The sequence below is a fragment of the Salmo trutta genome, chromosome 35 (assembly GCF_901001165.1).
Source record: "Salmo trutta chromosome 35, fSalTru1.1, whole genome shotgun sequence".
NCBI classification, from domain to species: Eukaryota; Metazoa; Chordata; class Actinopteri; order Salmoniformes; family Salmonidae; genus Salmo; species Salmo trutta.
In genome coordinates this window covers 31,797,773-31,823,547 of record NC_042991.1, presented here as the reverse complement: position 1 = coordinate 31,823,547, position 25,775 = coordinate 31,797,773, and the positions used below count along the sequence as shown (strand labels likewise).

Here is a 25,775-nt window from a genome sequence, read left to right as displayed (position 1 = left end):
TCAAGAAGGTAGAGCCATCCCAAGAAGAATATGATTTAGCTGTGCAGGAGAGTGTCTTTGCATACCACACTATGCGACACAATCATAGTTACAGATCTATGGACTGCACAGCACAACTGACAAGGAAGCTTTATGAGCCATAATTTACATGTGCTAGGACAAAATGTGAAGCCATAGTGAGTAACGTGTTAGCACCATGGGCAACTACTTTGGTAACACAGGACCTAGACCAGGTTGAATTTGTGTCCCTGTCCATTGATGCGTCCAATCATGGACATGTAAAGCTGCTGCCAATAGTAGTCAGATATTGTAAGATATATGATGGCAGCACATCTGTGGAAATAAAACTGGTGGATTTTGTTGAATTGAACGGAGACACAGCAGAGGAAATTGCAGCTGAGGTCCTGGTGGTCATCCAAAAATGTAACCTGGAAAACATTCTCTGCCGACAACACAAATACCAACTTTGGAGGACTGAATAGGCTGGGGAGGGTCAATGTCCATACCAAAGTTAAAAATGCTCTGCAGCGGGAGGTGATTGGCTTAGGTTGTCCTGCCCACATCATTCATAACACGGCCAGAACAGCTTTGGATATGATGTTGAGTACCTGCTCACAAAGATATTTGGATATTTTCATATTTTCACCATCAGAGTAGAAAGACTGAAGAGCTTTTGTGAGTTTGTTGGCCAGGAGTACCATAACATTTTAGGACACAGCAATGTTCGCTGGCTGTCCATGCTCCCTGCTCTAGAAAGGGTGCTGAAAATGTATGTCATTGTAATCCTTTTTTCTTTCTGAAGACAAATGCCCTGTTGTCCTGCGAACAATGTTCGACGATCCACTGACTGAACTTTGGCTGGCCTTTGTCCATGGAAACCTGACCGTATTCAGTGACATGATCAAGATGCTTGGAGGCCAGGACCACTGTGCAGTGGAGTCAGCTGCAATTCTGAGAAACATTGAGGCAAAATTGACTGCAAGGCGTGATGACAACTTCATTCCAGTTTTGGTCAGAGGACTTCTGAGAGAGCTAGAGGAAAATGGAGCAATGTCTAAAGAGAGCTTTCTCAAAACATCCCAATCCTTCTTCACTACGGCTGTGAATTATTTGCAAGCATGGGGAAAGCACACAAATAATGTAAAAGATTTACATTGTCTCCTTTTAAAAAGGCAACCTCAGCGTGAAGAGATCCAGAAGGCAGCAGGCACACTGCAGGAAAAATGCCCCATTGTGACCATCATTGAGGATGCATTGTGTGACGAGGTTACTGGCCTGCAAGAGTTCTTAAAGGGGGGATCACTTGAAGAATGGAAACATCTGAGACACCGCTTAGTCAGAGATGGAGCACGGTCGTTACCCACTTCAAAGAGAACGACATCCCACACACTAACCGGGCTAGATTAGCGTCTGTTGTGAAGTAATGCACCAGTCGAGAGTGTTCTCCCAAATGAATGATATATGGACAGCAGCAAGAAATAGGTTCACTGTTCTGACCATCAAGGCCATGCTTATTGTGAAGACAAACTTCATCCTCCCCTGCCAGGAGTTCATGGAGAAGCTGGCCAAAGACAGTTACCAATCTCATCATCTTATTTCTTATTATGTTAAGTATTTGACATATACTATTGTCTCTTTTTTTTTGCTCATGTTCTCTTCTGCTCTTATTCTACCCAGACTACCAGGACCACTGAATGGCTGTTCAGATCAGACAGATCTGTTTGTCTGTAGTGTTTCTGTAATATAGTTGTTTTCTCTTTCTATCACAGTGTGCCTGTTAGACTAAATACATGAAACCAGAATTGTCCACCTTTTTTATTTCATAGATAATAACATTGGATATTTTAATGATATATTGACCGTCGAACTGGAAATGTCCCCGGTTTTAATTAGGTGAGAAGCCTGACCACGGAGACGGGAGTGAGAAGGTGATGAAGCGTACTTCATGAGCTTTAACCGAAAAACTACTGGCATTTGGAAAGTTTTAGGTGAGGGAGAAAGTGTGGTGGAACAAGTATTGTTAGCATTGTTAAGTATCTTGCTAGCTGGATTGAATTCTCCATTAGCCAGTTAGCCAACTTAACTGATCAAATAATTGAGTTTATGGTGTGAAAATTAGCTGGCTAATAAAGTCAGACTGCTAACGTTGATGTGCTAACGTTAGTAACCAAACCAATTCGCTATAGTATTAACTGGTATACGATTCCCTTGCCGTTGTTGTGCCGAAAAGCTCCCCTCTGCCAGAATCCCCCCCCCCTTCGCGTGAACGCGTACACACTCAATTCTTCATTGCTGAGACTTGCTTTCTAGTTGAGATTTCTGTTCACGTTAGGCTGCGTTTCATTTGATTTTTATGACGGTTTGATCGCAGGGGAGGCACTAGTAATGTCTGCAGTTCTCGGTTTGGCTAGTTGTTTCAAGTGTATTAGTCTATAAATACATCTCTTTGCCAAAATTCATCTCTCTCATGTCTTATTTGACTAGTAGTTGTTCTGAAATGTTTATTGCTTACCTACATTTTACTCCCTCCTCTATGTTTAATAACACACACATACGTTAATTATTCATTTTGGTTGCCTATCCTGACGTGAAGTTTGTTCTATAGAAAGTATTTGACTCTGATGTCGCCACAGAAGGTATTTGACTCTAGCCACAAAATGAAGGAAATTAGAAGGGGGGAGGATTTCGGCAAGGCTATTTTCTTATAGATGACCTGGAGCCAGTGTGTCTGGCGACGAATATGTAGCGAGGGCCAGCCGACTAGAGCATACAGGTAGCAATGGTGGGTAGTATAAGGGGCTTTGGTAACAAAACGGATGACACTGATAGACTGCATCCAGTTTGCTGAGTAGAGTGTTGGAAGCTATTTTGTAGATGACATCGCTGAAGTCGAGGATCGGTTGGATAGTCAGTTTTACTAGGGTATGTTTGGCTGCATGAGTGAAGGGGGTCTTGTTGCGAAATAGAAAGCCGATTCTAGATTTGATTTTTGGATTGGAGATGTTTGATATGAGTCTGGAAGGAGAGTTTACAGTCTAGCCAGACACCTAGATATTTGTATTTGTCCACATATTCTAGGTCAGAACCGTTCAGAGTAGTGATGCTGGTCGGGCGGGCAGGTGCAGGCAGCAGACGCTTGAAAAGCATACATTTAGTTTTACTAGCGTTTAAGAGCAGTTGGAGGCCACGGAAGGAGTGTTGTATGGCATTGAACCTCATTTGGAGGTTAGTTAACACAGTGTCGAAAGAAGGGCCAGATGTATACAGAATGGTGTCGTCTGCGCAGAGGTGGATCAGGGAATGACAAGAGCGACATCGTTGATATATTCAGAGAAAAGGGTCTTGGGACTGCAAGGCCTGGCACACTTCTGAATAATTTTGGTAGCTCATGTTGACCAGTAGTGTGTGCCACAGAAAGCAAAATTAGAGTATAAAGAAACATAAACATTTATATATAAATAACAAACAAATTGGAATGCTGCAAAAGCTCGACTGAACATTTAGTCCACTTTTTATGGAAAGTTTTCCAGGTGATACCGTCGCCTGGAACTCAAGCCTAACCTAGTCCTGACAGGCAGCGCAGACATAATCCTCCAATGATGGGATGGTTTTCATACAGGACTGGTGGAACCATCGCGGGCAGTCACAACCAATCTGAAATTTAGGATGAAAAATGTTAATATATTTAAAACATTAAATACATTTTCTTGTAACGGGTTGGTAGTCGTGGTGAAGGAATGAGGCACAGGAAGCAGCGAGCACAGGGTAGTGGCGTATTTAATTTACACTCACACATAAAACAAACATTCCCAAACACAGGGGAGAAAACACACGAACATGAGCCGTCAGTACCGAAATAATCCCGCACAACACGGAAGCGGACCAGCTAAAATAAATAGCCCCGCTAATTACCCAAACTAAACACAGGTACACAAAACCAAAAACAAGGGAAAACCAAAAAAGGGAATCAGTGGTAGCTAATAGGCCGGTGACGACGACCGCCGAGCGCCACCCGAGCAGGAGGGGGCGCCACCGTCGGTGGGAATCGTGACAGTACCCCCCTCCTGACGCGCGGCTCCCGCGCGCGCCTACACCGGCCTCGAGGACGACCCGGAGGGCGAGGCGCAGGGCGATCCGGACGGAGGCAATGGAACTCCTTCAACATGGATGGGTCCAAGACGTCCTCCGCCGGCACCCAGCACCTCTCCTCCGGACCGTACCCCTCCCAGTCCACGAGGTACTGCAGGCCCCTCGCCCGGTGTCTCGGGTCCAGAATGGCCCGTATGCTGTACGCCGGGGACCCCCCGATGTCCAGAGGGGGTGGAGGGACCTCCGGCACCTCACCTTCCTGCAGGGGACCAGCTACCACCGGCCTGAGGAGAGACACATGAAACGAGGGGTTAATACGGTAATAGGAAGGGAGTTGTAACCGATAACACACCTCGTTTATCCTCCTCAGGACTTTAAAGGGCCCCACACACTGCGGCCCCAGCTTCCGGCAGGGCACGCGGAGGAGCAGGTTCCGGGGTCGAGAGCCAGACTCTGTCTCCCGGTACGAACACGGGTGCCTCACTGCGGTGGCGGTCAGCACTCCTCTTCTGCCGTCCACTGGCCTCCTTTAGGGATTCCTGGACGGCTCTCCAGGTCTCCTTGGAGTGCTGTACCCAGTCCTCCACCGCAGGAGCCTCGGTCTGGCTCCGGTGCCATGGTGCCAGGACCGGCTGGTAACCCAAAACACACTGAAAGGGTGACATGTTAGTAGAGGAGTGGCGAAGTGAGTTCTGGGCTAACTCAGCCCAGGGAATGTACCTCGCCCACTCCCCTGGCCGGTCCTGGCTATACGACCTCAGAAACCTGCCCACCTCCTGGTTCACCCTCTCCACCTGCCCATTGCTCTCGGGGTGATAACCGGAGGTCAAACTGACCGAGACCCCCAGCCGCTCCATAAACGCCTTCCAGACCCTGGATGTGAACTGGGAACCTCGATCAGAGACAATGTCCTCCGGCACCCCGTAGTGCCGGAAGACGTGGGTAAATAGGGCCTCCGCAGTCTGCAGGGCCGTAGGGAGACCGGGCAACGGGAGGAGACGGCAGGACTTAGAGAACCGATCCACAACCACCAGAATCGCAGTGTTCCCCTGAGAGGGGGGAAGATCCGTCAAGAAATCTATAGACAGGTGCGACCATGGCCGTTGTGGAACGGGGAGGGGCTGTAACTTCCCTCTCGGTAGATGCCTAGGAGCCTTACTCTGAGCGCACACCGAACAGGAAGAGACATAGGACCTCACGTCCTTAGCCAAGGTGGCCCACCAGTACTTCCCCCTGAGACTCCGCACTGTCCTCTCCACACCAGGATGACCCGCAGTAGGTAGCGTGCGCGCCCATCGAATCAATCGATCACGAACACCGAGCGGCACATACATGCGACCCACGGGAACCTGCGCAGGCGCAGGTTCCAACACTAATGCCCGCTCGATGTCCGCGTCCACCTCCCATACCACCGGTGCCACCAGCCTAGATGCTGGAATGATGGGCCGGTCCTCCGTGTCATAGAGGCGGGACAGCTCGTCGGCTCTAGTGTTCAGGGAACCCGGTCTATAGGAGATAGTGCAGCTAAACCGGGCGAAGAACATGGCCCACCTTGCCTGACGTGGATTCAGTCTCCTCGCTGCCCGGATGTACTCCAGGTTTCGGTGGTCGGTCCAGATGAGAAAGGGGTGTTTAGCCCCCTCAAGCCAGTGCCGCCACACCCTCAAAGCTTTTACCACCGCTAGCAACTCCCTGTCCCCCACATCATAGTTACGCTTCGCCGAACTGAGTGTAACCGATGTGAAATGGCTAGTTAGTTAGCGGTGGTCACTCGCTCTGAGACTTGAAGTAGGGTTTCCCCTTGCGTTGCAAGGGCCGCGGCTTTTGTGGCGCGATGGGTAACGATGCTTCAGTGGGTGTCAGTTGTTGATGTGTCCAAGGGTCCCTGGTTCGAGCCCGGGTTGGGGCGAAGAGAGGGACGGAACCTACACTGTTACATTGATGCTGTTGACCCGGATCATTGGTTGCTGCGGAAAAAGGAGGAGGTCAAAGGGGGGGTGAGTGTAACCGATGTGAAATGGCTAGTTAGTTAGCGGTGGTGCGCGCTAATAGCATTTCAATCAGTGACGTCACTCGCTCTGAGACTTGAAGTAGGGTTTCCCCTTGCGTTGCAAGGGCCGCGGCTTTTGTGGCGCGATGGGTAACGATGCTTTGGTGGGTGTCAGTTGTTGATGTGTACCGAAATAATCCCGCACAACACGGAAGCGGACCAGCTAAAATAAATAGCCCCGCTAATTACCCAAACAAAACACAGGTGCACAAAACCAAAAACAAGGGAAAACCAAAAAAGGGAATCAGTGGTAGCTAGTAGGCCGGTGACGACGACCGCCGAGCGCCACCCGAGCAGGAGGAGGCGCCACCGTCGGTGGGAATCGTGACATTTCTTGAATTGCAATTATTTAATTATCAGACAAAGCGGATAATACTACCTCTAGAAATATTACTGCTTATACAAATTTGTACTCGTAAAAATGTGCCTTTAGAAGTGAACAAGCAATTACCCAGTTAGTGTCTTCCTCATTATTGTCCACCTCCCCACAGAAGTGGCACAGTTGGCTCAGGTCATCTAGCAAAACATAATGTCAAGTAGTCTGTACATATTTACATGTATTTTTCTGAGCAAACAGGGAACAGAGAACAAGGGAATAGTATAGGTTTCTTGTAACAAAATTATTTAAATACATGTGTTTTAATGGCCATCTAGTTAGAAGTTGGATCAAAGACAACCTTGAAAGATCCATATAAATGTTTTTGTTTTATCTACAATTATATTAAATTATAAATTGATCATACCAGTGTTTGGAGGAGAGTGACTGCTATTTCTTCTCTCATGATGTTAACATCTTTGTCCGTATTTGAAAAGACAAACCTTCAGAACACATTCAGCAAACTGGGGAAAAATGTGATGGTCATTTCAGTTTTCCACAACAAAATTAAGTTACACTTAAGATTATAATTAGCAAGTATACAACAACACAGCTATAATATAATTTGACAGTTCTGTTTTGCCTTTTAGTCAGTTTACTTTCAGCAGGTTAATTGTACATTACTTATACTCACTTTGAAGGCGAAGTCCCATGTGGCTCGCTTGGTAGAGCATGGCACTTGCAATGCCAGGGTTGTGGGTTTGATTCCCATGGGGGACCAGTATGAAAAATGTATGCACTCACTTCTGTAAGTTGCTCTGGATAAGAGCGTCTGCTAAATGACTAAAATGTAAGAAGAAACATCTTGTTGACATGGGTGAGGAAGGATACCACACGTCCATCTGGAGATATTACACCCCTTCTCTCTCAGGAATGATCTGAACATACATGTTAATAAAAGTACAGCATTTTGAAGCACTTTATTGATTACAATATAGAGATTAATAACAGTATAGCATTTCAAAGACTTTATTGATTCCATTGTAATTTTTTAAATTAAAAGCAGTTTTCACCTTGTCACCCCTGGCATATTTTTATCTTTCTGGCACTTACCCCCATTGGGTCGAGGAACAGAGCCTTACTGCCCCATTGGGTCGAGGAACAGAGCCTTACTGCCTCATTGGGTCGAGGAACAGAGCCCTCTTTTGGGATGGCAGCATAACCTTTCAAGTTTAGACAGACACACACATTACACACACATATTACATTCACACAGATTACACACACATAAATACACACATATGGCACACACACATTTTACACACGTGTATGTGTTCACATGTATATTCTGTATTATGTATGTAGTTGTTAGTACTGCCTTAGCAGCTTACTATCACAGTCCAGTGGTTGTGTTCATTGATGATGCCAATAATGTACTTGTACATCATTGGATCAATCTGAAATTGAATAGAGCAAGGATACAGTTGCTTGAGTTCAAAATATGTCAAATATAATATTATGATATTATGAGAATAATCCAACCAACCTTACATTTTGATTTCTTGCTCCCCCAAATGGCAGTAATTTCAAAGGTATCAATGTAGAAAGCTTGCTCGGTTGACTGCCTATTAAAATTTCACCCAGATGGAACATGCCGACATTGATGGTCTGACAGAAGAAAAGAAAGACAATGAAGGTAAATCTGTTACATGGAAAAACAACAATTTAGATTTTCCTTATAAATACACAGATTACTCACACACATAGTGTTGACATATACTGTATGTACAATACAGTCTTACCTCACTTTCCAGCTCCATATTTGCATCAGTTCTGTGGAGATCCTGATAAAAGATTTGATATGGGCCAATTCTAGACAACAGCACATATACATCTTTTCCTCCCCAAGCCTCTGCAACACCTGGAAAAATATACCTGTAGTGTATTGAGATATATAAATGGATCAACCTGACAAGATTACATAACTTTGTTTATATCAGTAGCTGCTGCTGCTGCTGTTGGTGTGGTGGCTGAGGAGGTGGAGGACACTGGTGTGGTAGCTGAGGATGCTGGTGTGGTGGCTGTGGAGGTGGAGGACGCTGGTGTGGTGGCTGAGGAGGTGGAGGACGCTGGTGTGGAGGCTGAGGGGGTGGAGGGCGCTGGTGTGGAGGCTGTGGAGGTGAAGGACGCTGGTGTGGTGGAGGACGATGGTGTGGTGGCTGAGGAGGTGGAGGACGCTGGTGTGGTGGAGGTGGAGGACGCTGGTGTGGTGGATGTGGAGGACGCTGGTGTGGTGGCTGAGGAGGTGGAGGACGCTGGTGTGGAGGCTGTGGAGGTGGAGGACGCTGGTGTGGAGGCTGCACCTGCTGGTGTGGTGGCTGTGGAGGTGGAGGACGCTGGTGTGGAGGCTGTGGAGGTGGAGGACGCTGGTGTGGTGGAGGTGGAGGACGCTGGTGTGGTGGCTGTGGAGGTTGAGGACGCTGATGTGGAGGCTGTGGAGGTGGAGGACGCTGGTGTGGAGGCTGCACCTGCTGGTGTGGTGGCTGTGGAGGTGTAGGACGCTAGTGTGGAGGCTGTGGAGGTGGAGGACGCTGGTGTGGAGGCTGCACTTGCTGGTGTGGTGGTTCAGGATTTATTATTGTTATTATTATTTTATTATTACTACTGTACCTACATTCTTAAAAACTAAAACAGAAAAAGTGTTTGTTTTTTTAAATGTAGGAAAAGCCATAAGAGGGAAAAGCAGGATGGGATGGGGGGTTGAGGGATGGGTAGAGAGAACAGTAGAGGGCTCTGAAAACTATTATTGCTGAAATAACCACTTCCTTTTGTGACTAGAGTCTAATACTTCCTGTGGCACACATCAGAGGGCATGATAGGTCACCAAAATTGATTCAGAAGTGTGCCAGGCCTTGCAGTCCCAAAATAGAAGGGGGGGATTTCGGCAGGCAAGAAAATAGTCTTGCCGAAATCCTCCCCCCTTCTAATTTCCTTCATTTTGTGGCTAGAGTCAAATACCTTCTGTGGCGACATCAGAGTCAAATACTTTCTATAGAACAAACTTCACGTCAGGATAGGCAACCAAAATGAATAATTAACGTATGTGTGTGTTATTAAACATAGAGGAGGGAGTAAAATGTAGGTAAGCAATAAACATTTCAGAACAACTACTAGTCAAATAAGACATGAGAGAGATGAATTTTGGCAAAGAGATGTATTTATAGACTAATACACTTGAAACAACTAGCCAAACCGAGAACTGCAGACATTACTAGTGCCTCCCCTGCGATCAAACCGTCATAAAAATCAAATGAAACGCAGCCTAACGTGAACAGAAATCTCAACTAGAAAGCAAGTCTCAGCAATGAAGAATTGAGTGTGTGCGCGTTCACGCGAAGGGGTGGGGGGATTCTGGCAGGGGGGATATTTTCGGCACAACACCGTTCCTCAAGTTATAACGCAACGGGTTAGTTGCTTACTGGACCCTGGCAATCTGTGTGAAATGTTAACTAGCTAACGAACTAACTACCATCTGTGAAATGACATTTTTTCCTCTAAAATATGTGGTTAATTTTCAGAATGTGAGAATTAGGTGAAAATGAGGTGTTGATTGTTAAACAAGTGGATTCAGGGTTAAAGTGTAGCTGGAGCTGGGCCTGGCTTAAGCTGGATGCCACTATAGAGGTGAAAGGAACACCACACACTTTCCCTCTCTCATTTTTTCAATACAGTGGATAAAAGGGGTATGCCTGAAAGAGATCAATTATGCCAACAAAGGGTATCATGCTCTGCTGGCACATTGTAGAACATGTCTACAGGCAGAAAGTGTACAATGTAGTAATGTGTAGCCCAAAGATATTGTTTTTGTTGTGTTGAACGTGACAGTAACACGTCATATTATTAATGAGGGGGGATTATAATTTTTTTTAACTCAGTGAACGTTATTTTTGAACACATAGCCTTGTGCACTTGATCGATGTCTACAATAGTGGCCACTATAATAGAGCAACAATATAATGCCTGTTTGTTTCATTCTATCACTACTTTAAGATGTTTTTTTCCCAAGTGCAATATTTGCGCGTGTGTGGTCACAAGCATTTTATTATAAAGGCCGTCATGGTAACAAGCATTCTATTAAAATGGCCGTCATGGTAACAAGCATTCTATTATAAAGGCCGTCATGGTAACAAGCATTCTATTATAAAGGCCGTCATGGTAACAAGCATTGTATTATAAAGGCTGTCACGGTAACAAGCATTTTATTATAAAGGCCGTCATGGTAACAAGCATTCTATTAAAATGGCCGTCACGGTAACAAGCATTCTATTAAAAAGGCCGTCACGGTAACAAGCATTCTATTAAAAAGGCCGTCACGGTAACAAGCATTCTATTATAAAGGCCGTCACGGTAACAAGCATTCTATTAAAAAGGCCGTCACGGTAACAAGCATTCTATTATAAAGGCCGTCACGGTAACAAGCATTCTATTATAAAGGCCGTCATGGTGACAAGCGTTCTATTATAAAGGCCGTCATTGTAACAAGCATTCTATTATAAAGGCCGTCATGGTGACAAGCGTTCTATTATAAAAGCCGTCATGGTGACAAGCGTTCTATTATAAAGGCCGTCATGGTGACAAGCATTCTATTAAAAAGGCCGTCATGGTAACAAGCATTCTATTAAAAAGGCTGTCATGGTAACAAGCATTCTATTATAAAGGCCGTCATGGTAACAAGCGTTCTATTATAAAGGCCGTCATGGTAACAAGCATTCTATTATAAAGGCTGTCATGGTAACAAGCATTCTATTATAAAGGCTGTCATGGTAACAAGCATTCTATTATAAAGGCCGTCATGGTAACAAGCATTCTATTATAAAGGCCGTCATGGTGACAAGCGTTCTATTATAAAGGCCGTCATGGTAACAAACATTCTATTATAAAGGCTGTCATGGTAACAAGCATTCTATTATAAAGGCCGTCATGGTAACAAGCGTTCTATTATAAAGGCCGTCATGGTAACAAGCATTCTATTATAAAGGCTGTCATGGTAACAAGCATTCTATTATAAAGGCTGTCATGGTAACAAACATTCTATTATAAAGGCTGTCATGGTAACAAGCGTTCTATTATAAAGGCTGTCATGCTAACAAGCATTCTATTATAAAGGCTGTCATGGTAACAAGCATTCTATTATAAAGGCCGTCATGGTAACAAACGTTCTATTATAAAGGCTGTCATGGTAACAAGCATTCTATTATAAAGGCCGTCATGGTAACAAGCGTTCTATTATAAAGGCCGTCATGGTAACAAGCATTCTATTATAAAGGCTGTCATGGTAACAAGCATTCTATTTTAAAGGCTGTCATGGTAACAAACATTCTATTATAAAGGCTGTCATGGTAACAAGCGTTCTATTATAAAGGCTGTCATGCTAACAAGCATTCTATTATAAAGGCTGTCATGGTAACAAGCATTCTATTATAAAGGCTGTCATGGTAACAAGCATTCTATTATAAAGGCTGTCATGGTAACAAGCATTCTATTATAAAGGCTGTCATGGTAACAAGCATTCTATTATAAAGGCTGTCATGGCTAACTGCAATATTACTGTATTGTTTTGTTCTCAAGACTTACAGTAAAGTCTAAGCAACAAATAACATTAGATTGCTTTCTTTACATTTTTTAGCTGTGAGTTAGGTTCACATTAACACAGAGACTGATCATGTGGATCATATTCATTTTGTTGTTTAATTTGTTAAAACCTCCATTTCCCCCTAGCAGGGATTTTGTGCATATTTCAGTGTCACCTTTTTGGGCCCTCAGCAGTTTGCATTCCTGAAAGATGAAGCCACGTACCATGACATGGTTTGTGTAGATCCAGCTATATGCCTCCACCCTAAATGAATGGAAAAGATAATCCCTGTCTTATTTCCTGTTGTCTTGGTTTTATTCGGTGCCTATTTTTTCTATTAATTTGGGGTGGAGGCATATAGCTTGATCTACACAAACAATGTCATGAGATGAGCTTGATCTATACAACCGGTTTCGTTGGACGTGGTTTCAGTTTGACATTAGACTACTTTAGCGATATGAAAACATCTGACAGATTTTTATTTGAAAGTGTAATGTCCCTTTAGGTTGTCTACGTTGTTGATATTATTCCATTATTACTTTTTATAGGTTTCACTTCATGGACAGACAGAAAAATGTCTCATGAACTCATTGGTTAACTCATTCTCATTCTCTTACTCTCCTTTTAGTGAGATGGCTCCTGTTCCTCCCAGTAAGCATTGTAGCTGTGATTTTTTTTCTATTTTTATTTTTATTAGACCTTTATTTAACCAGGTAGGCCAGTTGGGAACAAGTTCTCATTCTACTGGGATAACTGGGAACGGCATCCTACAAACACAGGAAGAAGTCGGACTCGGTTGTTATGTTTTTTGTTGTTGTCCTTGATGGCTTTTGTTTTGGCATTGTTTTCTCTTTTCCTTAGATTTTCAAAATGTTTCTCTTTTGTTCATTTTGTTGGTTGTTGGTGCATTGGGGGATGGTGACTTGGGGGGGGGGGGGGGTCTCAGGGGAACTGTAAGGGGGATCTTGGAGGCCTGGTGGCCTGGCGGTTTGGAGTGTGGGCCAGTAGCTGATAGCAGTGGTTCCTCCTTTAAAAGTTGAGTCATACTGCGGCACACCTTGCGTGCTGCTGCAGCATTCTGTGGCACGTAATTTCATTTTCAGCCATTTTTTATGTTACTGCAAGTTATTGCTAGTTTGACCACCAGAGGGCATCTTTGAGAAGCATTTGATAGTATTCCGTATTGGCATTACCAGAGAATTTAAAACCTTTTTGTAATAGCATAGTATATGGGAGTGATTTTAAGAAATTTGGCTTAATTCATTTGATTAATATTATGGTGTTTCCATTCAGAGAAAAACAAAACCCTCAGGGTTTCCGCTGTACAACATGACGGTCGGGAGTAGGCTACAGGATTGGAGGATTCTAAATTGTTTGCCTTCATTCGACAACTTTGTTCCAATATTTCTGTAAATCAGTGATATTTATTCCCATAGTAATTGGTTATGGATCCATAACTAAATCAACATCTGCATTTTGAAAGAGTATTTTTTCCCCCATTATTTTATAAACGAAATGTGTTTATTTGTTTATTAGTTGTCACGTCCTGACCAGTAAAAGGGGTTATTTGTTATTGTAGTTTGGTCAGGGCATGGCAGGGGGTGTTTGTTTTGTCTTTCGGGGTTTTTGGTGTATCTTCTATGTTTTCTATTTCTATGTGGGTTTTCTAGTTTTTCTATTTCTATGTTAGTTTTGGGAACGACCTCCAATTAGAAGCAGCTGGTTGTCGTTGCTTCTAATTGGAGGCCATATTTAAGTGGGTTTATTTTCTCTTGTGTTTGTGGGTAGTTGTTTTTCGTATAGTCCTTGTGTCCTTACGGAACTGTTGGTTTACGTCTATTTATTTTGTTTAAGTGTTCATTTATATAAATAAAAGATGAGCACGATACCCGCTGGGCCTTGGTCCACTTTCTACGACGCACCTGACATTAGTCTACTGTGCCGTCTACAATACATACTGTAGTAAACATGGGAAAGTGCCATGTCTATACTACAGAATGCAGGGCACACATATTCACTATTATTCTACAATGTTGAAAATAGTAAAAATAAAGAAAAATCCTGGAATGAGTAGGTGTGTCCAAACTTTAGACTGGTACTTGCTAAATTAATTTGATTAATATTATGGTGTTTCTATTCCATGAAAAACCCTCTGGGTTTCCGTTAGAATGGAACAGAAAGTATGGTCCTGTACAACTTGACGCTCATAAATTCAGTGTTGTCAGATTGTCAGTTTGTAAATTCAGACCGTTTCGCTCTCGGAACGCACACTGGACATTCGGGCCGAGGAGTAGGGTTGATCTGAGCATTCTGGCCTTACAACGGCAGTCAAGCACCCAAGCTAACGTTGGCTAGCTACTTCCAGACACAAATGAGACCACTCTGACCATTTTACTCGCCCTAGCAGAGCTAGTACAGATTGAACTTGTATTTATAATATAATATAACAAGTGTCATAATTATAATGCATGTATTATGTATTTATAACACCTGGATAATGAACTTCTTTCAATAAAGCATTTCACATTCTCCACGGGTTGAAATTAAGTATCTCATTGAAATACTATCCTGTGTCCTCAGATTAATGCAGATGAAGGAAGTTAGATATGCATAGTTTCTTTTCTGTATATATGACTTACAAATCAATCATGTTTCTAGTCTATTGCATAGTTACAATGTGTAATCATTGATGTCACAGGAGCAGGAGTGGTAAACACTGTTGAAGTGTATAATTGTAATACATACATGGAGAAACATCATTCAAAGAATGGAGTTTGATATGACTGACAAAGAATGTCTCAGAGATTCATACCTGAACCTCACCTTTTATTTGCCAAGGAAGAGTACATGATCAGTGAATATATTCAATGAACAAACAGTCTACAATGTGGGGATCTCATGCGTGGTAATAACAACAGTACATGTATATAGGACTTGCCTCCTTGGCAAAATAAAGTTATTACATTCTACTCTATCCATAGGCTTCATTAATGCCATTCCGACTTGACGTCGATACAACTGTGATAGCTGAGGTTCATAGATAAGTTCTGAACTAATATTCATACCAAACGTTTTAGGGTCCATACACGTGTCGGCTAAATACTGTATCGAGCTACACATCCATAGACATGCAGTTATTTGTATCATCCACTACACAATAAGCAAGTAAATAGTTAGCTAGCTATGTTACTTCAGCTGCATTGCAAGGCACGTTTATACAATTGTACATTCAATTTGCAGTAAATGCTTTGGCTAGCTAGATTCTTTACATCCACTGTTTCACAAGACGACAGCCTGGATTGCTGGTTTTCTCAGGAGTCCCTAAAACATTAAACAACACGAATTACAAATGACAAATTCATTCTCATGTCATAACACTCGCTAGCTAGCTGGCTAATGTTAGCTAGTCAGATAACTTGCTAAATAGCGATTTTCGTAAATTAACTTTATGACGAGAAAATATGCGCAACCGGAGCGGCTTCACTGCAGGTAGATTGTATGGGGGGGTTGGATGTTGGTACGCAGACCAGGTAACAACTGTGGCCCCCTCCCCCATCAATGCTGCCCATCCCTGATTTACCTGCTGCTGCGTCCTGCTCAAAAGTATTTTTGAGTTCTTAGAGTAACTGTGAATGGATGTTACAATAACACGTTTTCATAAGATGCAATCTATGTCAAACAAGTCGATTTGTCTCGCAAAATAAGAGTTAGGATATTTTAGCCACTGGAATCAGTGTGACACAGGCTGTTGCCATTTACACAGTCACAGGTGGGTTCTGTTTCATTTGTGAAGTTAGGTTGCATAATTATGGAATTTGTGTTTGGTAAAATGTGATATGCGGCAGGTAGCCTCGAGGTTAAAGCGTTGGGACAGTAACTGAAAGGTTGTTTGTTCGAATCCCCGAGCTGACAAGGTGAAAAATCAGTCTGTGCCCTTGAGCAAGGCACTTAATGTCAATTTCTCCAGGGGTGCTGGACAATGGTGACTCTGACTCCCCTCCCTGGTGGTGTCTCAGGGGGGGTTGAAATAAACAAAAACCTAATTTCCATTTCACACTTATATAAATGAAAAATAGAAACACCCCAAATTATTATTATTATTATTATATTCACTCATAGTGACATTGTATTACATTGATGGGTATAGACTGACATCTGGTGGCTAATTGGCGGTACTACAACTTTAGCCATATTATTGCAATAGACCATTTTTTCTCAGACTGTTTCATTCTGTTTGAGAGGAGTGAGTGTATGTTATTTGTCATTACCCAGAGGATAAAAGAGTCCATGAGCTCAATTACCGCTCTGTATGTGTACCTGCTGTGCTGTCTGTTGCCTTTGGAGGGAAGAACAAGAACATTTACAAGAGTACTTCCAAGCTCCAACTATACACTATATCTGGGTGTTTTCTGGTACTTGAAGATAGAAATGATCACTGAATTTGATACATAGTTACCAGGAAGAAAATACCTTTTAATTCAACTCAAATATCTTTATTGTTCATGTGAAGGAACTTCTTCTTGTGTAAAGTGGTTCAGGAAAACACACATAACGAGCAACAGGCAACGGAGGACATGCTAACAGAACAAAACTCACCAACGTTAAAGTTGGAGTCAAATAAAGCCCATGTTTGATACTGAAGGAGCTGAGGTAATAATTGAAGTAGCTAGTTGTGCTGCTACATCATGCGATATTTTACGTTTTCTCTGTTCCTTCATCCCAGCAGACACAACAGAGCTGCCTCAAAAGCACGCATATGAAGTGTCAGACTAGCCTGGTTAATAAGTGTCGGACTAGCCTGGTTAATAAGTGTCGGACTAGCCTGGTTAATAAGTGTCAGACTAGCCTGGTTAATACGTGTTGGACTAGCCTGGTTAATACGTGTCGGACTAGCCTGGTTAATACGTGTCGGACTAGCCTGGTTAATACGTGTCGGACTAGCCTGGTTAATAAGTGTCAGACTAGCCTGGTTAATAAGTGTCGGACTAGCCTGGTTAATAAGTGTCGGACTAGCCTGGTTAATAAGTGTCGGACTAGCCTGGTTAATACGTGTCGGACTAGCCTGGTTAATAAGTGTCGGACTAGCCTGGTTAATAAGTGTCAGACTAGCCTGGTTAATAAGTGTCGGACTAGCCTGGTTAATACTTGTCAGACTAGCCTGGTTAATAAGTGTCAGACTAGCCTGGTTAATAAGTGTCGGACTAGCCTGGTTAATAAGTGTCGGACTAGCCTGGTTAATAAGTGTCAGACTAGCCTGGTTAATAAGTGTCGGACTAGCCTGGTTAATAAGTGTCAGACTAGCCTGGTTAATACGTGTTGGACTAGCCTGGTTAATACGTGTCGGACTAGCCTGGTTAATACGTGTCGGACTAGCCTGGTTAATAAGTGTCAGACTAGCCTGGTTAATAAGTGTCGGACTAGCCTGGTTAATAAGTGTCGGACTAGCCTGGTTAATAAGTGTCGGACTAGCCTGGTTAATACGTGTCGGACTAGCCTGGTTAATAAGTGTCAGACTAGCCTGGTTAATAAGTGTCGGACTAGCCTGGTTAATAAGTGTCGGACTAGCCTGGTTAATAAGTGTCGGACTAGCCTGGTTAATAAGTGTCGGACTAGCCTGGTTAATACGTGTCGGACTAGCCTGGTTAATAAGTGTCGGACTAGCCTGGTTAATACGTGGCGGACTAGCCTGGTTAATAAGTGTCAGACTAGCCTGGTTAATACGTGTCGGACTAGCCTGGTTAATACTTGTCAGACTAGCCTGGTTAATAAGTGTCGGACTAGCCTGGTTAATAAGTGTCAGACTAGCCTGGTTAATAAGTGTCGGACTAGCCTGGTTAATAAGTGTCGGACTAGCCTGGTTAATACGTGTCGGACTAGCCTGGTTAATAAGTGTCGGACTAGCCTGGTTAATACGTGTTGGACTAGCCTGGTTAATACGTGTTGGACTAGCCTGGTTAATACGTGTCGGACTAGCCTGGTTAATACGTGTCGGACTAGCCTGGTTAATACGTGTCGGACTAGCCTGGTTAATAAGTGTCGGACTAGCCTGGTTAATAAGTGTCAGACTAGCCTGGTTAATAAGTGTCAGACTAGCCTGGTTAATAAGTGTCAGACTAGCCTGGTTAATACGTGTTGGACTAGCCTGGTTAATACGTGTCGGACTAGCCTGGTTAATACGTGTCGGACTAGCCTGGTTAATAAGTGTCAGACTAGCCTGGTTAATAAGTGTCGGACTAGCCTGGTTAATAAGTGTCGGACTAGCCTGGTTAATAAGTGTCGGACTAGCCTGGTTAATACGTGTCGGACTAGCCTGGTTAATAAGTGTCGGACTAGCCTGGTTAATAAGTGTCAGACTAGCCTGGTTAATAAGTGTCAGACTAGCCTGGTTAATAAGTGTCGGACTAGCCTGGTTAATACTTGTCAGACTAGCCTGGTTAATAAGTGTCAGACTAGCCTGGTTAATAAGTGTCGGACTAGCCTGGTTAATAAGTGTCGGACTAGCCTGGTTAATAAGTGTCGGACTAGCCTGGTTAATAAGTGTCGGACTAGCCTGGTTAATAAGTGTCGGACTAGCCTGGTTAATAAGTGTCAGACTAGCCTGGTTAATACGTGTAGGACTAGCCTGGTTAATACGTGTCGGACTAGCCTGGTTAATACGTGTCGGACTAGCCTGGTTAATAAGTGTCGGACTAGCCTGGTTAATAAGTGTCGGACTAGCCTGGTTAATACGTGTCGGACTAGCCTGGTTAATAAGTGTCAGACTAGCCTGGTTAATAAGTGTCGGACTAGCCTGGTTAATAAGTGTCGGACTAGCCTGGTTAATAAGTGTCGGACTAGCCTGGTTAATAAGTGTCGGACTAGCCTGGTTAATACGTGTTGGACTAGCCTGGTTAATAAGTGTCGGACTAGCCTGGTTAATACGTGGCGGACTAGCCTGGTTAATAAGTGTCAGACTAGCCTGGTTAATACGTGTCGGACTAGCCTGGTTAATACTTGTCAGACTAGCCTGGTTAATAAGTGTCGGACTAGCCTGGTTAATAAGTGTCAGACTAGCCTGGTTAATAAGTGTCAGACTAGCCTGGTTAATAAGTGTCGGACTAGCCTGGTTAATACGTGTCGGACTAGCCTGGTTAATAAGTGTCGGACTAGCCTGGTTAATAAGTGTCGGACTAGCCTGGTTAATAAGTGTCGGACTAGCCTGGTTAATAAGTGTCGGACTAGCCTGGTTAATAAGTGTCGGACTAGCCTGGTTAATACGTGTCGGACTAGCCTGGTTAATAAGTGTCGGACTAGCCTGGTTAATAAGTGTCGGACTAGCCTGGTTAATAAGTGTCGGACTAGCCTGGTTAATAAGTGTCGGACTAGCCTGGTTAATAAGTGTCGGACTAGCCTGGTTAATAAGTGTCGGACTAGCCTGGTTAATACGTGTCGGACTAGCCTGGTTAATACGTGTCGGACTAGCCTGGTTAATACGTGTCGGACTAGCCTGGTTAATAAGTGTCGGACTAGCCTGGTTAATAAGTGTCGGACTAGCCTGGGTGACTGTCTGTTTCTGCTCTCCTACCATGTCCTTATGGAATTGTCAAGTCAAACAGAATCCAAATCTATTTTTCAAGCGAGACCAGGTCCAGCCACGACAGCAGCAGTGTGTGTGTGTTGCTGTGTCAGTGTAGTGTGTGGGTAGAGTCTAGTGAGTGTGCATAGAGTCAGTGCAAACAATTAAGATGCATAAATAAATAATAAAGGGGGTTTATGTAAATAGTATGAGTAGCCATTTGATTAACTGTTTAGTCTTATGGCTTGGGGGTAAAAGCTGTTTTGGTCCCAGACTTGGTGCTTCGGTACTGCTTCCTGTGCGGTAGCAGAGAGAACTTGGGTGGCTGGAGTCTTTGACAATTTTTAGGGCCTTCCTTTGACACCGCTTGGTACAGAGGTCCTGGATGGCAGGCAGTTCTGCCCGGTGATGTACTGGGCCGTACATATGTAGCGCCTTGCGGTTGGATGCTGAGCAGTTGCCATACCAAACGGTGATGCAGCCAGTCAAGATGCTTCCAATGGTACAGCTATATAACTTTCTGAGTATCTGAGGGCCCATGCCAAATCTCTTCAGCCTCCTGAGTTGTCATGCCCTGTGTTGATGTGTGTGGACCATGATAGGTCCTTAGTGATGTGGACACTGAGGAACTTGACGCTCACGACCTGCTCCACTACAGCCCTGTCGATCTGCATGGGGGCGTGGTTGGCCCTACGTTTCCTATAGTCCACAATAAGTTCCTTCGTCTTGCTGACGTTGAGGTTGAGCTGTAGTTCATAAAAAGCATTCTCATGTACTGTAGGTGTTCCTTTTGTCCAGGTCCTTGTGGGGTATGGTGTCAAATGTGTTTGTGTCATAAATATCTTGTCCTAATGTAACCAAAGTTACTACATTCCCATGTTGAAAGTGACCTCTGCTGATCAAATGGTGTAGCTGACCTCTGCTGATGTCACGTCCTGACCATAGAAAGATGTTATATTCTATGGTAGAGTAGGTCAGGGCGTGACAGTTTTTTAAAATGTTTTCTATTTCTATGTTGTCAGGGTCTAGTTTTGTATTTCTATGTTGGGGTTTTGTTTGGGATGATCTCCAATTAGAGGCAGCTGGTCCTCGTTGTCTCTAATTGGAGATCATACTTAAGTCTTTTTTTTTTTTCCACCAGGGTTTGTGGGAGATTGTTTTTGAGTAGTGTATGTTTCACCTCTGTGTCACGGTTTGTTGTTTTGTTCTTTAGTTTATGTTTATGTATCGCATAGTTTCACAGTGTAAATAAAATGTGGAACGACACACACGCTGCACTTTGGTCCGCTTCTCCTTGTGACAGCTGATCAAATGGTGCAGCTGACCTCTGTTGATCAAATGGTGCAGCTGACCTCTGCTGATCAAATGGTGCAGCTGACCTCTGTTGATCAAATGGTGCAGGTGACCTCTGTTGATCAAATGGTGCAGCTGACCTCTGCTGATCAAATGGTGCAGCTGACCTCTGCTGATCAAATGGTGCAGCTGACCTCTGCTGATCAAATGGTGCAGCTGACCTCTGCATCTCATACATCATGGTCATTTCGGTAAGGTTTAATATTCCCATACTAGAGTTCTTGTACATAGATTGTATTGCCTTACACATTCATGAATTGTGTGTCTTCACAGTTTCTATCACCATAATGAAGCCAGAGAGAAAGCAAGACCTCTGCAGAGGGAAAATAGTACAATGACATTCAGAGGAGCATGGAAAACATATTTTAATGGGTCTAATAGTAAAGACATGTAATTTAACAGTAAAAATGTATTTACATTTTAATGTGGTATGAACAACCAGTCATGATGTTTTCATCTGATACTCAAACAAATCACTTAAAAAAAGTAGGTTACCTGTGGCTGCGCTGTTAAACACCATAAGTGTAATGGCATTGTGATTGTCATTAGGCCTACTACAGTGGGTGTATTCATGTATGCCACGGGAAGCCAATCTTCCCCAAAAATGTGAACAATATAAAAAAAGAAAAAAACGTATGAAATAATGTTTTAGAATTTTCCTTCAATTCACAAGTGGCTGAATCTACAGTATCTCACGAGAGAAAGCATCCGGGCAAAACAGCACCCCCTCTATCTAGCCCATGTAATACTGTTTTAGTCCAGAAAGCATCAGATACTTGGGCTTACACATTCTGAGACAGAGGCGCACATCTTGCTGTCGGCGCACATCTTGCTGTCGGCGCACATCTTGCTGTCGGCGCACATCTTGCTGTCGGCGCACATCTTGCTGTCGGCGCACATCTCTGTCAAATGATTCCCCCCCCCAAAAAAAACAACTTTTACTTTTGTTACCTTCTTTACACTCTCTTTGGATAATTCATTCCAATCATTTTAAAGTTAACAGCAGGTAATTTGCATGTAAGTTTAAGTATTTTGATGTCTCATTCAGGGGAGCCGACCCCCGTAATTCACATTCTGCCTCTGCGTCTTATATGGAATTCTGTGATCTATGATCACCTTGACTCAGACAGACAAATTCAGGGCTGGGAAGGATGATGAAGTGGGAGGTAAGCAGGCACCCTGACTGTGGGGTGGAGGTCAGGTTAGCTGTTGTAAGCGGATTAGTGAGCAGCAGACGTCAGAGAGCAGGCTGAACACACACAGGTGCAGACACACTATGGTCTGTGCAGACATACTGTACTCTCTATTACACACACACACAAACACACAAAGCACAGAGGATTACCCTTATACCTGTATTCAGCCAGAAGAAGCTTAAAAACCTTTTACAGAGAGAATAAGAGCAGGAGCCACTTCTCTTTCTCTGTTACTTTCTTCTTGTTTTTTTCTAGCATTTTTCTTTTAACTCTGTACTCATATTTCTTTCCCACTTTACTTGTTGATCATCAGCACCTCTGATTACCGCTACATTTCTGTTTCCTGGTTTGATCACCGCTACATTTCTGTTTCCTGGTTTGGATTTCTCTTTCTTCTTTCTTTGGATCCCCATTAGCTGACTCCAGGCCATCTGCTAGTCTTCCTGTGAAGCCTCTTCACTACAGCCTTTTCTCAGTCTGGATGGGGGAGGGCGGGATGCTGGTGTCTCCTGAGCGCCTAGAGCAGCTGATGAACAGCATGGAGGTTCTCCTCTCTGACGTGGAACAGCTCCGGGGCCACTGTGGCCACAACATGACAGAGCTAACCCGCATGGTGCTGGAGCTGAGGCAGGAGCGGAGAGAGCTGGCAGAGAGGTACGAGGCGTTGTCCCGTGACATGCAGGAGGCCATGGACGCCATGGAGGAGCTGCAGGACACCAAGTTCGCCTTCAACTCCAAGGAGAGGCAAGCGCAGAAGCTCAACAGGCAGCTCTGAGGGGAAAAGAGCGCTGTGGTGTTCAGTAGGCAGAAAACATTTTGAAATGGAGTGAAACCGGGAGATACTACCTGGATGTTTCCAATGAGAGTGAAGATTTTCATTTGCTCTGCGAAATGTTTGGCGATGTACTGAACACAACCCATGAGAGACTGACTGATTCAGATTCTGTCCCAGACTGCTCTATGGAAAACCAAATGGACACTTGAGAGAGCAGAGACTGTGTGGTGGGTTTAGAGAGGATAGAGATGTATCACTCTGTGTGGAGATACGGGAGGGGGGAGACATCTTTGTGGAATGGTGTTTTTAGCGTTTTTATTTAGCTGTTTGTGACTCATCCCTCAACATCAATCTGTCATATCTGAGCCTATGCAAGTTTAACAGTCTTGTTTGAGACCTGAAGACTAGTGTTAGCTCCCTGAGCTAATGGCTAGGCTTTAGTTCACAGCTAACGCAGTAGCATGAAGGAGACCATGGGTTTGAACCCAGTTGGGAGCACCTGAAATATGGTCACCAAAGTAGTTCAGAACCAACCAGAAAGAACTACAGTTCTACACATTACATACTGTAGTTATTTTTGATTTGGGCTCTCAGGTCATCGGAGGACACTTCTCCACGTCAGCTCTCTGTCTTGTCACTTTCTGTCCCTTTGTCCTGCTCTCTGTCTTGTCACTTTCTGTCCCTTTGTCCTGCTCTCTGTCTTGTCCTTTTCTGTCCCTTTCTCCTGCTCTCTGTCTTGTCAATTTCTGTCCCTTTGTCCTGCTCTCTGTCTTGTCCCTTTGTCCTGCTCGCTATCTTGTCCCTTTCTGTCCCTTTGTCCTGCTCGCTGTCTTACCCTTTCTGTCCCTTTCTCCTGCTCGCTGTCTTGTCCCTTTCTGTCCCTTTGTCCTGCTCGCTGTCTTGTCCCTTTCTGTCCCTTTGTCCTGCTCGCTGTCTTGTCCCTTTCTGTCCCTTTGTCCTGCTCGCTGTCTTGTCCCTTTCTGTCCCTTTGTCCTGCTCGCTGTCTTGTCCCTTTCTGTCCCTTTGTCCTGCTCGCTGTCTTGTCCCTTTCTGTCCCTTTGTCCTGCTCGCTGTCTTGTCCCTTTCTGTCCCTTTGTCCTGCTCGCTGTCTTGTCCCTTTCTGTCCCTTTGTCCTGCTCGCAGTCTTGTCACTTTGTCCTGCTCTCTGTCTTGTCCCTTTGTCCTGCTCTCTGTCTTGTCCCTTTGTCCTGCTCTCTGACTTGCCCCTTTGTCCTGCTCTCTGTCTTGCCCCTTTGTCCTGCTCTCTGTCTTGCCCCTTTGTCCTGCTCTCTGTCTTGCCCCTTTCTGCCCCTTTGTCCTGCTCTGTCTTGTCCCTTTGTCCTGCTCGCTGTCTTGTCCCTTTGTCCTGCTCGCTGTCTCGTCACTTTGTCCTGCTCGCTGTCTCGTCACTTTGTCCTGCTCGCTGTCTCGTCCCTTTGTCCTGCTCTCTGTCTCGTCCCTTTGTCCTGCTCTCTGTCTCGTCCCTTTCGTCCTGCTCTCTGTCTTGCCCCTTTGTCCTGCTCTCTGTCTCGTCCCTTTCGTCCTGCTCTCTGTCTTGCCCCTTTGTCCTGCTCTCTGTCTTGCCCCTTTGTCCTGCTCTCTGTCTTGCCCCTTTGTCCTGCTCTCTGTCTTGTCCCTTTCTGTCCCTTTCTCCTGCTCTCTGTCTTGTCCCTTTCTCCGTCCCTTTCTCCTGCACTCTGTCTTGTCTGCTTTTGACTGAGAAATCCCCCTATTTTTCTGCCTTGTGTTTCTCCCTCTCTCTCTCTCTCTACCTCTCCCTCCCCCTCCCCTTTCTCTCCCCAGGATAGATGGCCTACTGATTAGATTAAAGTATATATTCCAGGGTTCCGTGTGGCTGTGTGTTCCCCAGCAGAGAAGCCGTAATGTCTACTGTCTTCTCCTGTCTGGTGAAAACGTGGCATGGGAACCGCTGCTAATGGCACCCTAACACACAGAAACAGGGCATGATTCCTTCCCCACCCTGGCATTGCTCTTCCTCTGTTTTCACACTGAAATAACTCAGAAATAACCCCCTAAGGTGATTTCAGTGACTTGGTGTGTGTTTAGTGGGGTTGTGGGGTGTGCAAAAGGGACTTTCAGCGGTTAGAGTGGTAAACGTCGCACGAAGTTGAGCCACAAACAAACCTTTAAAGGACTTAACTAACTGTTGTCTCTGGATGTGTGTAACCATGTCTTTTTCAACTGTTATACTCTATGCTTTTATGGATGTGTATATTTGTAATAAGGAAAACTCAGGCCTCTAAGAAAGAGTGGCAGCTGGTACAATGAATTAGGTTTAATAATAGCAAAAAGGGAACAACAATCCACATCAGAGCAGAAGATTGTTGCAGTCTTAGACTGAATCACACAGCATGTACAGTATATACTTGATACATAATGGTGTAATACAATACCTATGTGTGTATACATTCATGTGAATCGTCAGTGTGTCCTCGGTCCTTCGGTAACTAGCTCTGTCGTCAATCATTATCATCAGATATATAGAACAATTTATTATAACAGCCAGAATCAAGTCTAGAGACAATCAGCCCACAGCTACACACTATAGACCTTTGTTATCGTTTCCCCATCACAATATACGTTCTGAATTCTAGGATCATTTCATTGTCCTTCCAATTGTTCACTTTATTCTACGTTACTGATACCACTGATACTTACCTCTTACCTGGTACTATAGGAATGGTTGTGGAATAATAATGGGTACTTTCTGCAAAGAATATAACTGGTAACTAACTACCTGTTTAGCCTAGTGGTGCTTCATAGACTGATTCCTAGAGAAAGAGTAATT

At 44.1% G+C, this 25,775-nt stretch overlaps 1 protein-coding gene across 1 annotated transcript in view; it reads left to right on the top strand.

The window, feature by feature from the left end:
- The window catches only part of LOC115174424 (uncharacterized), a 45,912-nt gene extending 22,946 nt beyond the window's left edge, over positions 1-22,966 (top strand). The window contains exons 6-8 of the mRNA XM_029732928.1: positions 12,716-12,738; positions 22,122-22,161; positions 22,608-22,966. Of these exons, the coding sequence (XP_029588788.1) occupies positions 12,716-12,738; positions 22,122-22,161; positions 22,608-22,966 (422 nt within the window). The remainder of the gene's footprint in view (positions 1-12,715; positions 12,739-22,121; positions 22,162-22,607) is intronic.
- The last annotated feature ends 2,809 nt before the right edge of the window (positions 22,967-25,775 follow it).